This window comes from Notamacropus eugenii (assembly GCF_028372415.1).
Source record: "Notamacropus eugenii isolate mMacEug1 chromosome Y unlocalized genomic scaffold, mMacEug1.pri_v2 SUPER_Y_unloc_1, whole genome shotgun sequence".
Taxonomy (NCBI): Eukaryota; Metazoa; Chordata; class Mammalia; order Diprotodontia; family Macropodidae; genus Notamacropus; species Notamacropus eugenii.
The window spans coordinates 674,722-688,591 of NW_027325109.1; the positions used below are offsets into that span (position 1 = coordinate 674,722).

General features: G+C 40.7%; 1 protein-coding gene and 1 long non-coding RNA gene across 8 annotated transcripts in view; one reads left to right on the forward strand and one right to left on the reverse strand.

Annotated features, from left to right (window-relative positions):
- The window catches only part of LOC140516960 (uncharacterized), a 199,289-nt gene that overhangs the window by 176,958 nt on the left and 8,461 nt on the right, over positions 1-13,870 (forward strand). The gene's annotated exons all lie outside the window — the stretch shown is intronic.
- Positions 1-13,870, reverse strand: part of LOC140516958 (fibrous sheath-interacting protein 2-like) — an 87,472-nt gene that overhangs the window by 60,918 nt on the left and 12,684 nt on the right. For 4 of the 7 annotated variants that reach the window (XR_011971432.1, XM_072627788.1, XM_072627789.1 and 1 more), the window contains exons 7-11: positions 12,669-12,813; positions 8,265-8,342; positions 4,704-4,822; positions 3,595-3,640; positions 18-136 (exon numbers count right to left, since the gene is read on the reverse strand). Coding sequence is in view for 4 of the 7 variants with exons in the window: in XM_072627788.1 (XP_072483889.1) it covers positions 18-136; positions 3,595-3,640; positions 4,704-4,822; positions 8,265-8,342; positions 12,669-12,813 (507 nt within the window). In the remaining 3 variants the exon portion in view is untranslated. The remainder of the gene's footprint in view (positions 1-17; positions 137-3,594; positions 3,641-4,703; positions 4,823-8,264; positions 8,343-12,668; positions 12,814-13,870) is intronic. The other 3 variants (XM_072627792.1, XM_072627791.1, XM_072627790.1) reach the window with 2 other exon arrangements.

Genomic DNA, 13,870 nt, shown 5'->3' on the forward strand with positions numbered 1-13,870 from the left:
AACCAATAACTTCTTACCTTGGGTGGTCTGTTGAGTTCTGGGGCAAAAGTAATATTATAATTACAAATGTCTTCTTTTGGAGGATCTGGTGCTACAGATGGTGAAGGTTTGATATTCTTAGTGGGTGAATTTTGACCTGGCAGAAATGAAAATTGTTGATTTAGCATTCTCAAGAGGGCAAATACCTCTAAATAGGAATGGTTTGTTAGAGTTGGAATGGATGCTTATTGCACAAGTGGGACCTTATGAGGAAGCAGCCACTGAAATCCTTTACAAATATCTGCCCAATGGCTATCACAGGGCCTGGTGTTCCAAGAATCCCCACTGAAAGTGGCAACTACTCACAGAGACAGGAAACATTAAGGTGTTATCAGTCATTCACAAGATGAGATAGCTAAAAAATCTTGAGAGGGATGAAAAGTATTTGGGTATACATTATTAATATCAATAACCTGGGAATATAATATATTAAAAGAATGTCCCTCTTGGGAAGGAATACCAAAAAAAAATCTTTTAAAGATGGGAAATAACAAAGAAAACACTGAAATCAGACACAAGCATTTCTATACCACTTTAAGATTTGCAAAATGCTTAACACATATCTCTTGTGGTCATGATGACCCTGGAGAGGGAGGGGCAGATGCTATTATTTCCATTTTCCTTTGAGGAAACGAGAGAGGAGAGAGATTAAGTGACTTGTCCATGCCTAAGGTCATACAGGTAGTTAAGTGTGTGAGGTAGCATTTGAATCCAGGTCTTCCTGACTCCTAAGTCCAAAACTCTGTCCACTGCATCACTTAGTAGCCCTGGGCAGAATGAATGTAGCAGAGGAAAAGACAAAAGATAATGCAGTCAAAGTAGAAGAAGGAACTCAGAAAACAACTGATGTGGAAAAATTGAATTTGGGTGTAATGCAAGAAAATGCTGGGATTTGAGGGCTGCTCTCCCTGAATCACAAAGCTGGAAGGGACGTGAGCAGCTTCTAGTCCAACAACCATCCCCAAGGAATGGCATAGCTCTAGAGGAGGAAGAGGACCATTGAAAATTTGAAGGTCCAAAAACAGCTGTGAGGTGCTTCCCAAAGAAGACCAAGGAACTGAATGCTCTGAGCACAAAGCAACTGCTTGTCCTCCAAGAAAGGAGCAAGTAAGGCACAGGGCCTGGCACAGGGAAGAAGCCCTCCCAGATGGAGGAGGTTGGGGACTGCCTGCACAACACTACTGACATGGGGCTTTTGGTACATGGTAACAGCAGAGAAGTCTGATGTTTTCTCATGTAAGGCATGACAGAGAACCTTCCAACATTGGTCCATAATGCATTGTTGGTTCCTAGGCTCCCAGACCTAGAGCAGAAAGGGACTTTGAAGGTTTTCTAACCAGTGGTGTCAAACTCAAATAGAAATGGATCCCTGTGGGTCGCATATTGACCTAGAAATTCTATCATAAATTAACATGATCTATGTTGTATTGGATTTTTATTTATTTTTTTTTATACATTTCCCAATTATATTTTAATCTGGTTTTGGCTGCACTTCGGAGCTTGGCTAGCCAGGAGTTTGACATCCCGGTTCTAGTTCAATGCTCTTATTTTACAGATGAGGAAACTGAGGCCCAGGGATGAGAGATGACTTGGTCAAGATCACATAGACTCCCTAATATCCATTTCTGGTGATTCTCATGGACACAAAAAAGACACTAAAAATTAGAAAGTCTTTGGCAATAAACTGAATACCTTTGGCAAAGAATTGGAAATTGCAGGGACTGAGGGGAACTGAGCCCCCATCAGCTGGGGAATGGCTAAACAAGTTGTGATGTATGATTATAATGGAATGCTACCATGCTGTAAGAAATGATGAGGCAGGTTGATTTTAGAAAAACATGGAAAGACTTTCACGAAATAATGCACAGTGAAACGAGCAGAACCAAGAGACTATTGTATGTAGTAACAGCAATATCGTTCAAAGAATAATTGTGAACTATAAATAACAACTAAATTATTCTGAATATTATAAATACTCAAATCAAGTATAAAGGATATATGAAGATGCTGTCCACCTCCAGATAAAGAACTGATAACAGACGCATTCATAGTATGGTTTTACATATATATGTATATATACGCAACATACGACGTATGTGTGTATAAATCTGTGATAAATGGTGGCCTTCCTCAGTGTAGTGTGAGGAGGGAAGGAAGGAGACAGCTTGGAACTTAAAAAATAACCAAAAATATTAAATTAAAAAGCTGAAAACCCTAGGGACTATAGGCATAGTGGTTCCAGAGTCAGGAGACTTGGATTTTAGTCTACATCTGCTCTGCATGACCTTGGGCAAGTCATTCACCAGCTCTTTTTGAGCCTCATCTTACCTGTTCATAAAACACAGGTACTAACCTAAATGGTCGCCAAGGCTCTTTCTGATCCTAAGATTTTACAGTTCCGCAGTGCTTAAGTACAGGGATATTATATTAAAGTGATTAATCCATTTGGGTTGCAGCAACTGTAGATTTATGCCTCCTGGTGAACTGGCTAGGAGCTTGCAGAGGCCCTGGATCTTAAGAGTGCATGCACATTCTCATGCACCATATTTCCAAAATTTGCATGGGAAATACTTGGCTTCTTTAAAGGTCTGGCCCAGGGGTGGGAAATCTGCAGCCTCGAGGCCACATGTGGCCCTCTAGATCCTTTGACTGAATCCAAACTTCACAGAATCAAATCCCCTTAATAAAAGGATTTGTTCTGTAAAACTTGGACCCACGCAAAAGGCTGCACCCAAGGACCTAGAAGGCCACATGTGACCTGGAGGCCAAAGGTTCCCCACCCCTGGCCTGGCCCTTTAGATCCAGGAGTGCAGGGATTAGGGCCAACTCTAGGAAATATCTGAAAGTTTGTCTTGAGTATTAGCAGCCTTCCGATTCTGTGGCTCTCCCATCCCTTCAAGTTCCTAATATCCTCAGAGCTCCTTCTCCCAATTTCCATTAAAACTTGCTGTCATGAAAAGTGTATGGTATTCATTTATATTTGCTTAGAAATGGCTGACAACAGCTCAGAATGTTGCCTCCCCCTATGCGTTTTAAATATGGATCAAAGCTAAAGATACTATGACAGTATTAGGCAAAAGGTACTGAAGTTTTGATTGGGGAAGGGGGCCTTCACAACCTGTTGGAACTCATGGTTTATTGAGATGCCTACTATGCCTGGGTATAATGTCAATCCTGCTTTATACTTTGTAAATTCCATAAGAGTATGAGCTTACAGCTGAGAAATTTTATATACACACACACATACACACACACACACATATATGTAACATATATATTACATATGAAAATAATATATTATACACATATGTATAATAACAATAGCTCTGGAGAGTGCAAAGTACAATGGACTCAAGAGTCAGAAGACCTGGGTGTGAGTCCCAGAAGCATGAATTCTTGGCCAATTTTTTCTTTTATAAGACAAGGCCTATTAGCTTTACCCTACTCTCCTCACAGCTCCTACAAAATGCTAACCAAATGGGGATTATTATTGTCATTAATTTAAATAATAGGACAGTTGATAAGCCCAGATTTGAGAGGGTAGGTCTGTCTTACCTCCAGTTTCTATTCCACTCAGCTTTTTAGTCACATCTCCATCAGGCTGTATGAAAGAGCAAGATGACTTATTAGCAATTCAAATCCTCATAAAGACTTTTGCCTTTCATAGGCCAATCAACTAGATGCAGAATTTCTGCTAAGTGCCATAGCTTCGGTTTAGGGGCTACCCTAGGTGGGAAGTCAATCCCTTCCTGGTCTTTTCAGCTATACTTCAAGTTCCCCAGGGGGTTGGACTAGGCAGCCTCTAAGGTCCCTGCCAGCTCTACCTCCTGTGACATCCCAACAGCTCACAGGGCTGTTGGGGAAAAGTGTGATTTGTAAAACCATAAAACATTTCTGATTTTGCCACTTATTAGCTATGTGACTTTATCTCAGTTTCCTTATCTGTAAAATGGGGATAGAAATATTATACTCTCTAAGCCTCTAAATTTCATAGCAGTTACTGATCTGAACTAATAGAAAGAGGTTCCTCCCACATGGGAGCTCCCTATGCACTAATGAAGTCATAAGATGAAGGATATAATATTATATATATATATATATATATATATTATATACACACATATACATATATACATATATATGTATATTACTGTAGGGCTCTACATAGACACGCCAGTATCTCTATATAGCTCATTAGCTATCTCACAGGTTGGTTACAACATTTATTTAATGCAACAAGCATTTATTAAGCACCAGTTGGTAAGGATTGCAAAGTGGGATAGAAGGGTAGAGCAAACAAAACAAAATTGTTCCTATTCCCATTTAAGGGGCAGTGAACAAGGGACAGGAGAGACAATACAACACCAACAAAGACAACTGTGCACAATAATACATGATAATTTGAAGACAGAGTATTAGCAACTGGGGAGGCATTAGGAAAAGAAAGGAAGTTCAGGGTTCTGGGAGGTAGAACCAAGGAAAGGGGAGCTTGGTGGGGTTGAGTTGGAGAGGCAAGCTGGAAGCAGATTGCAGGGGCCTTGAATACCAAAATCAGGAGCTGATAATAATAGCTGGAAAATAGTAAGGGGTCTTTGAAAAGCAAAATAACATGATGAGAGCAATGTCTTAGTGACCAACATATATTAACCTTACAAACTTCTTACCCTGACGTCAGTAACATCATCCTCATTAATGTCAGCCTGTGAATTCACGGATGTGGCTGACTTCTTGTTCCCACTCTTTGTACTTTTATGAGAAGGTTGTACAGAGACTGTTGCTAGCTCTGAAGATACCAAAGAGAAATTCCATAAAATTTTAACAAATTAGAATATGGAGAGAAAGCCAAGCAGGAAGTCAATCCTATTATTTTTCTAGCTGTCTGAAAGACCTGTATAAGCATCCATCAGATTGACCAGAGGAGCAGAGGTTACAAGGAGTACCAATGGAAGGAATTCCTGCCCACATGACATCATCAACTCAGAGCATTTTTTTTTTGCAACTTCTCCACTATCTGCTCTTTGGGTCATGATGTACAGACTGAACATATTCTAGTAATGTCATTGTATTGTTAAAAGGCATGATGTTGGGATGTTTGAAATAAGACCATAATATAGGGGATAGGGAGAGAGATGGATTTGGGATTTCACTGGTCTAGGGAATTCCCTCTACTAATACAAGTTGGCATCTTCGAGTCTTAGAGAGTTGCTTAGAGCAGCACTTCTTAAATTGTGGGTTGTGACCCCACATGGGGTTGCACCCACAGTATAAGAAGTGCTGAAGGGGTTGTGAGTGGCCTAGAGCACTGAGAGATTGCCACCCAGGCCATGTGACAAGCATGGCTTACGTTAAGGTCTTCTTGGCTATAAGAACTGACTATTTACATGCCATACTACTTCTCACGTTGACTCCAACTAACATGTGAAGATGGGAAAGTAACCATTCCTTTATATTCAGGAGGATTTGAAGTCTGATTATAGAAATTGGTTCAGCTGTGGTCTAAGAGAGATTTGATAAAAACTGGTTACTACCAGAAGGCAAAATACTCAAATGTGTTCTGTTTCTGTTATTTAGTCTAAGGATAAAAGGAATGAGGGAGAAGATCAGGTTGGCTATTTCCCTCTATGATCAGGTTCCTTCCCAAATTCTTCCCTGGGTATGGTACAGTGTCCTAATGTGTCCATTGAGAGTACACTTTGGTAATGTGACTCTCCTGGGCTCAAGGTGCTAGAAACACTAACAGACACATAAAGCTTTGATGTTTACAATTTATTTTATGTATCTTATCTCACTGGATTGTCATAATAACTCTGTGAAATAGGATCATTCAGTGCTAGGTTTGAAGGGGGTTTTAGAGACCTGGAGTCTAACCCCCTCATTTGACAGAGGAGGAAACTGAAGGCCAGAGGAGGTGTGGGATTTGCCCAAGATCACACAGGTAACAAGTGGCAGAGGCAAGCCCTAAACTCAAATCTTCTGGTTCTCAATCCACTATTCTTTCTTGTAGGCCCTGATTCTCTCATCTTCCATTTTACAGAAAAGGTAACTGAGCAAGGTAGCTCAAGAAGTATCCTGTTTTTCCAGAAGAAGAAACTTGGGCCCAGTGAGGGAGAACAACTTGGCCAAGATGACTGAGCTGAGATTTGGTCCTGGGTCTCTGACTCTTTGCTCAGTGCTCTGTTCTATATTGATCTGTCTTAAGACAGGCTCAGAACTCAGCAGCTATGTTTTGGTGATGAGAGCTGAAAGGAGAAGAGCCAAGGGAAAGGAGAGTTCAACAAGAGAAGAAAGTAGGTGGTGATAAGGTGACTTTTGTATGGGATCTTTTCTCCCAGCCCCAATCTGAGAACAGAGAATGGTGAGGTGGGAAAGGATGACAGCTAAGGAGAGAACACAGAAATGGTGCATTTCTTTCAGAACCATTTACGATGATAAAATCAAAGACTTTAGACCTACAAGAGACCTTAGAGATCATTTGGTCTACTTGCCTTCTCCCACCCCGAAAGTTTAACAGATAAGAAAACTGTGGTCAAGAGACTAAGTGATTTGTCTAAAGTCCCATGTCTGGTAAATGGTGGCCAGGATTTGAAGCCATGTCCTCTGACTAAATCTAGCGACCTTTCCATCACACAGTTTTCCACTACATCATTTATAGGGAGCCTAACCCAGATGGAGTAAGAAAGTAATTGTAGCAGTACAGGGAGCAAAAGGACAATTCTGGATAGAAAGTACTAGAGAGTCAAAATAAAATTCTGTCTTGATTATGGAGTTTGTCAACAGGAATTACCGCTTAGTGTGCTAGAGAAAGCATGGTGTTGGTAGAGAACCTGGGCTCTGCTTCCTACCAGGGATAGATACTGCCTGGCTGTGTGACTTTGGGCAAATCACTGCCCCTCCCTGGGCTCAGTGTCTGCCTCTGTAAAATGATGGAGTTGGATTAGATGATTTCCAGTGTCCCTTCCATCTCTAACATCATTTGATTTGGGGATCTGAGGAGAGGAAAAGAAGGGAATGATGTTAAACTAAAACACAGCCAAGAAAATCTGGCTGACTAGAGCACAGAGAATAGAAGGAAATAAACTGGATGGCCTGGGTCAGCTAGAATGGCAGAGAGGGCCAATCAAAAGAAAGATGTCCTTTTTCTCCTAATTGAGCATTTGAAAGGCCATTGGGTTTTGAGTCATGCTAGACCTTGGTTAAGATTTTGACTTCAATGTTTATTTCCCTCTATGTCCTTGGACAGATCCAAAGGTTTCAGTTCCCTCTTCTGTAACGTGAGGGGGGAGGCCTAGATGAAAGGCTTCTAAGGTCTTCTCCAGATCTAACATTCTATGATTCTAATGAAACCACTTGCAAAAAGGACCACTTTGGAAGACAGTGTTTTTGTTGATTCTGTAAATATGGTAGGATTCTACGTGTACTTCCCTTTACGTCTGTGAATCATTCAGTGAAAACATCCACATGAAATCCTCATGAAGTCAGTGAGGATATTCATTTCAAAACATGGATGAAAGATTTTTACCCACCTAGAAAAGTAATCTCTTTAAAATTTAATTGAGGATTTCCTTTTAATCATTTGGCAAGTTACATATCTTTTTCATAAATGCAAACAAAACCTTTCCCTCAAAAGTGGGAAAGGAAGGATAGCTGAGGCATTGAAAAGGGGCATTCATTTGGGGAACAGGCTTGGAATCCCAACTCAGGTACTTTATTAACTGTGTGACCTTGAGCAAATCACTGTTCCTTTGAGCCATGGTATCATCATTTGTGAAATGGACATGATATTTGCACTACCTGCCTCTTGGGGAAGGCAGCTGGAAAAATTCAGTGAGATAAGTGGTGGATATGAAACCACTTTGTAAACTCTAAAGCACTGTATGCAATGGAATACTGTACTAGTTTTATGTATTTTTATATATATATATATATATATATATATATATATATATAATATATATCACTATATGTCAGTGTCTATAACCATTATGTAGTGTACATTATACAGTATGTGTGTTTATCCTCTATGTATACTAGACACGTTAGGTCCCAAACTTTGAATACATAGCAGGAAGCAGTCAGGAGGGGTGTAACTGAGGTGGAGGCCTGGCCCTCACAGGCTCTATAGTGGCCACCAGAGAATACCAGGGAAAACAGGATTTATGTCCTCAGCTTTTGCTCAAACTATTTCACAACCATTTTAGTATTTCTTTTTCAAGATATTTCATTACTTTTAAATCCTCGAGACGTTTTCTGTTCAGATGTTTTGGTGTTTTCATTCTTTTTCTTTTTCTTCTTTGGTGAAGTATCTTGTAGAAAGATAATGAGAAAAGTTCTTTTACAATGGTGAAGGCCAAATAATCTATTCTCTAGTCTCCTTTTATACCCAAGTGAACACTGATTATATCCACCTGCCCCTGGCAGGGGGTAGGATGGGGAAGAAGGGGAAGGAGAAAGGGTGTTGGAGGTGGAGAGAGAGAAAAACAGAGCCAGAGCCAGATAGTGAATGAGAGAGAAGGAGAGAGCATGAGAGAAAGAGAGAGAGAGAGAGAGAGAGAGAGAGAGAGAGAGAGAGAGAGAGGGAGAGAGAGAGCATGAGAAAGATAATGGGGAAGAGAGACTGAAAGAGAGAGAACAAGAGAAACACAGATCATGAGAGACAGAATGAGAGAGACAGAGAATGAAAGAATGAGACATGAGAGGCAGGAAATGAAAGAATGAGAGAGGTAAAGAGTCTGAGGTAGAAAGACTGAAAGAGAACAAAAGGGAGAATTAGAGACAGAATGAGAAAGAATGCAAGAGAGACAGAAGGAGAAACACTTGGTGAGAGAGAGTGAGAGAACAAAAGAAAAACAGAGTGTGAGACTGTAAGAGACAAAGTAAAAGAGAGAATGGGGGAAAGAGGGAATGAGAAATAGAGAAGGCGGGAGAGATGGGAAGTTTGAGAAACAGAGAGGAAGAGTTAGAGTAATAGATAGAACAGGGAGCAAGACAAAGAATGAGAGACAGGATGAGGGAGAGTCAGAGACAGAAAATCAGAGAGGAAAGTGGGAAAGAGAGAAGAGATAGAATGAGAAAGAAAATGAGAGAGAATAAGAGACAGAGTGAACAGAAGAGAGAAAGAATGAGAGAGGAGAGAAAGAGAATGAGAGACAGAACAAGGGAGAGAGATGGAAACACAGAAAAGGGACATAATGAGAGCAACAGAGAATTAGAAAGTAGACAGATAATGAGAGAGAGGAGAGAGAATGAGAATATAGGAGTGAACAAGAAAGAAAAGGAGAGGGGGCAGAGCCAAGGTGGCAGAGTAGAAAGACAATCTGCTCTAGCTCTCCTCTCATAACCCATAAAATACCTGTAAAAATGACTCTAAACAAATTCTAGGGCAGCAGAAACCACAAAATGACAGAGTGAAACAGGTTTCCAGCCCAAGGCCGCCCGGAAGGCTGACAGAAAAGGTCTATCACACCAGGCTCAGAGCAGAGCACAGCCCAGCCTTGGCCACGGAGCCCAGCACAGACAGGACTGAAGCAGGTTTCAGGGCGTGGAATTCCAGGCAGTAGCTGTGGTTCCCAGATTTCTCAACCAAAAAATGCCAAAGACAACTTCAAAAGTCAATGAGAAAGCAGTTTTACCTGGGTGAGAGGGGAGCAAGGTCAGGCCATGGCCCCAGGGCAGTAGCAGCCACTGATGCACAGCATCCACTTCTGGAGCCCTCAGCCTAAAGACCCTGTGGGAATCAAGCCACTGATCTGGGTCTCAGTCCTGAGCAGTGGTCTTGGAGTAAGGAGGAGCACTAGCACCGGTGTGGCAGAGCTGGCAGAGACTCTGGAGAGGGAATCCTACTCTCAGATCCTGGGCAGAAAAGAGTGCTTGCGGTTGCTCCCACACCAGATCACAGGCCAGGAGAGGAGTAAACTTGATTGTGCCACCTTGGCGGAACTGAGAACTTACAGGTCCCTAGGGTATGCCCTCCACTTGACAAAGGACTCATAAGTCAAGTAACTGGCTGGGAAAATGCCCAAAAAAGGGAAAAAAAGACTATATATAGAAGGTTACTTTCTTGGTGAACAGGTATTTTCTTCCATCTTTTTGAATGAGGAAGAACAAAGTATACTATCAGAGGAAGACCTAAAAGTCAAGGCTTCTACATCCAAAACCTCCAAAATAAATATGCAGTGGTCTCAGGCCATGGAAGAGCTCAAAAAGGATTTTGAAAATCAAGTAATAGATGTAGCAGAAAAATTGGGAAGAAAAATGAGAGTCATGCAAGAAAATCATGACAAGTGAGTCAACAGCTTGCTAAAGGAGACTCAAAAAAATGCTGAAGAAAATAATACCTTTAAAAATAGACTAACCCAAATGGCAAGAGGTCCAAAAAGCCAATGAGGAGAAGAATGCTTTAAATAGCAGAATGGGCCAAATGAAAAAGGAGGTTCAAAAGCTCACTGAAGAAAATAGTCCTTTAAAAATTAGAATGGAGCAGATGGAAGCTAATGACTTTATTGGAAACTAAGAAATTATAAAACAAAACCAAAAGAATGAAAAAAAAAGAAGACAATGTGAAATATGTCAATGGAAAAGCAGCTGACCTGGAAAATTAATTCAGGAGAGATAATTTAAAAATTATTGGTCTACCTGAAAACCACAATCCAAAAAAGTGCCCTTCCAAGAAATTATCAAGGAAAACTCCCCTGATATTCCAGACCCAGAGGATAAAATAGAAATACAAAGAATTCACTGATCACTTCCTGAAAGAGATCCCAAAAGGAAAACTCCTAGGAATATTGTAGCCAAATTCCAGAGTTCCCAGGTCAAGGAGAGAATGTTGCAGGCAGCTAGAGAGAAGTGGTTCAAGTGTTGTGGAAATACAATCAGGATAACACAGGATTTAGCAGCTTCTACACTAAGGGATCGAAGGAATATGATATTCCAGAGGTAAAAATCCTTAAGAGAAAGGATTAAAACCGAGAATCATCTACCTAGCAAAACTGAGTATAATACTTCAAGGGAAAAAATGGAATTTCAATGAAATAGAGGACTTCCAGGCATTCTTGTTGAAAAGACCAGAGCTGAATACAAAATTTGACTTTCAAATACCAGAATCAAGAGAAACATGAAAAGGTAAACAGGAAAGAGAAGCCTTAAGGAACTTATTAAAGTTGAACTGTTTACATTCCTACATGGAAAGATGTTATTTGTAACTCATGAGACCTTTTTCAGTATTAGGTTAGAGGGAATATATATAAATATATGTAGTATATACATATATATATATATATATATATATATATATATGAATATACATATATGTAGGTATGTATGGGTATGTGTGTGTATATATGTGTAGGAATGTATATGTACATGTGGGTATGTGTATATATGTGTGTGTGCGTGTGTGTGTGTATGTATGTATATCTACATTGACAGAGGGCACAGGGTGAGCTGAATATGAAGGGAGGATACCTAAAAAAATAAAATTTACTGCTGAATGGAATGTACTAGGAGTAAGAGAAAGGGAGAGGCAGAATGTAGCAAATTATCTTACATACAAGAGGGAAGAAAGGGCTTCTACAATGGGTGGGAAGGGCAGGGGAGATGAAAGAAAATTGAGACTTACTCTCATGGGATTTGGCTTACGGAGGGAATAACACACACTCCATTGGACATGGAAATCTATTTTACCCTGCAGGAAGGCAAGGGGGAAGGGCACAAGAGAGAAGATAGTAGAAGGGACAGGGAATTGGGGAATTGGGGAAAAAGATAATCAGAAGCAAACACTATTGTGAGAGGACAGGTCAAGGGAGAGAATGGAATAAATGAAGGGCAGGATAGGACAGAGGGAAATGTGGTTAGTCTTTTACAACATAACTATTATCAAAGTGCTTTGCATTGTTACACATGTGTGACCTACATTGAATTGCTTGTTTTCTCAATGAGAGTGGGTGAGGAGGGAGGGAAGAAATATGGAACTCAAAGCTTTAAGAAGCAACGTTAAAAATTGTTTTAGCATGCAACTGGAAATTAAGCTATACAGGCAATGGCGTATAGAAATCTATTTTGCCCTCCAGGAAAATAGAGGGGAAGGGGGATGGAAGAAGGGTGGGTAATAAAAGAGAGGACAGGCTGGAAGAAGGGGTGGAAGGGATGTCCTGGGGTTGGGGGTGGGGAGAGATGGGGAGAAAATTTTGAATTCAAATTCTTGTGGAAGTGAATGTTAAGAACTGAAAAAATAAATTATATATTAAAAGATAAAAAAAGAAAGAAAAGGAGAATAAGAGAAAAGTGAGAGAGAACTAGAAAAAGGAGAGATAGAGAATACAAGAGAGATACAGGAAGCAAAAGAGATGGAGTGAGAGGAGGATGTTTGGAGAGGGAAAGAGGCAGGAAGAGAGAGAAGGGGAGAAAAATGGAGAAGAAAGGGGAAAAGCAAGAGAGAGAGAAAAGAAAGGAGGAAAGAGGGGAGAGAAAGAGAAAAAAAGATGAAACGAGGGAGAAAGAAGGGATGGAGATCAAGTGAGGGACAGAGCAATCAAGAGACAGTGAGAGCAAGAGAGACCCCAAAGTGAGACTGAGCCTCAGAGCCTGGAACAGATCCAGAGGAATAAACTGATCAGTGGCTTGCACTCAGCTACCTTGTCTTCTAATCTCATCACTTTCAAACAATGTCCCTTCTGCTTTATATCCTGATGGTATTTTCTCTGTTTCTTCTTTTTTAAAGCCATTCCCTTGCATTTTCTGCAAGTGATACACCATTTTTTTCTCAAGAAGTGCTTGTTTCTAAAATGTTTAAGAAAACACATTTTTAGGGTCAACTTTCCATTTTCTAATGCAAAATGCCTTTTGTCAAAAAGTGGTATTTGTTCACTATGCTTTTGCTCCTGAATTTCCTAAGCTCCACCTAGGGCAAGGCTGAGACCAGCATGCTGGCTATGTAGGGAAGCACTGCACCTTTTGCTTCAACAAGGATAAAATATAAGTAGCAGTCAGATGGACTTAAGTAACTGGACCAAGGCCATCCAGGTCTTTGGAATGTGAGACCTGGGATTTGAACTCAGGTCCTTTAATCCAAACCCAGTGCTCTTTCCTAGTGGAAAAGCCATGCTCTCTTGTCGTCTGCCCTGGTCCATCATGTAAAGCATCCATTGAAAGTTACGCTAAGACGAGGCCCCTGTGATCTAAGCAAAGTTTAGGGCCAAGTCATACTTGTAGGGTCCCACCAGAATGGAGCACATTCTGTAGGGCTGCTCTGGGACACAGACTGGGAAGAGATTGCCTTTGGGAGGTGGCAATGGCAAGACGAGCATGTCAAGTTGTCCTCCCCTTTTCCTTCCCCCTTTGCTCTGAAAATGATTCAAACCAGGGGTTCTTAAGCCAGGTCTGTGAACTTTTGTTTTTCCAATGACTTTCAATAACTTTATTTCAACAAAATCAGTCTCCTTTGTACCCTTGCACGTTCTCCTTTATGCATTTATAAACATGATTCCAAAAAGGGCCTAAAGGTTTCATTAGGCTGCCAAAGGAAACCACAACATCACAAAGGTTAAAAGTCCCCAATTTAAACAAATGCCAACTGCTGCTTGTAGCTGTCACCCTCCTCTGTTTTTTCTTTTTCTTTGTATCCTCAGTTCTTAGCCCAGTGCTTGAAATATTTTATAGCAGCGTACTACTAATTGCTGTTTGTCCTTCATTCTGGAAGAGGACCAATGACATTGGCAGGGTGACGTCTTCACTTGCAAGCAAATTGGATTTAAGTGAGGAAGGGCTGTGTAAAGTCTTCAGCCTCACGTTCTCCTTCTGGGTCATCTGAGTCCAGAGGCCAGACACAGGTCAGGAC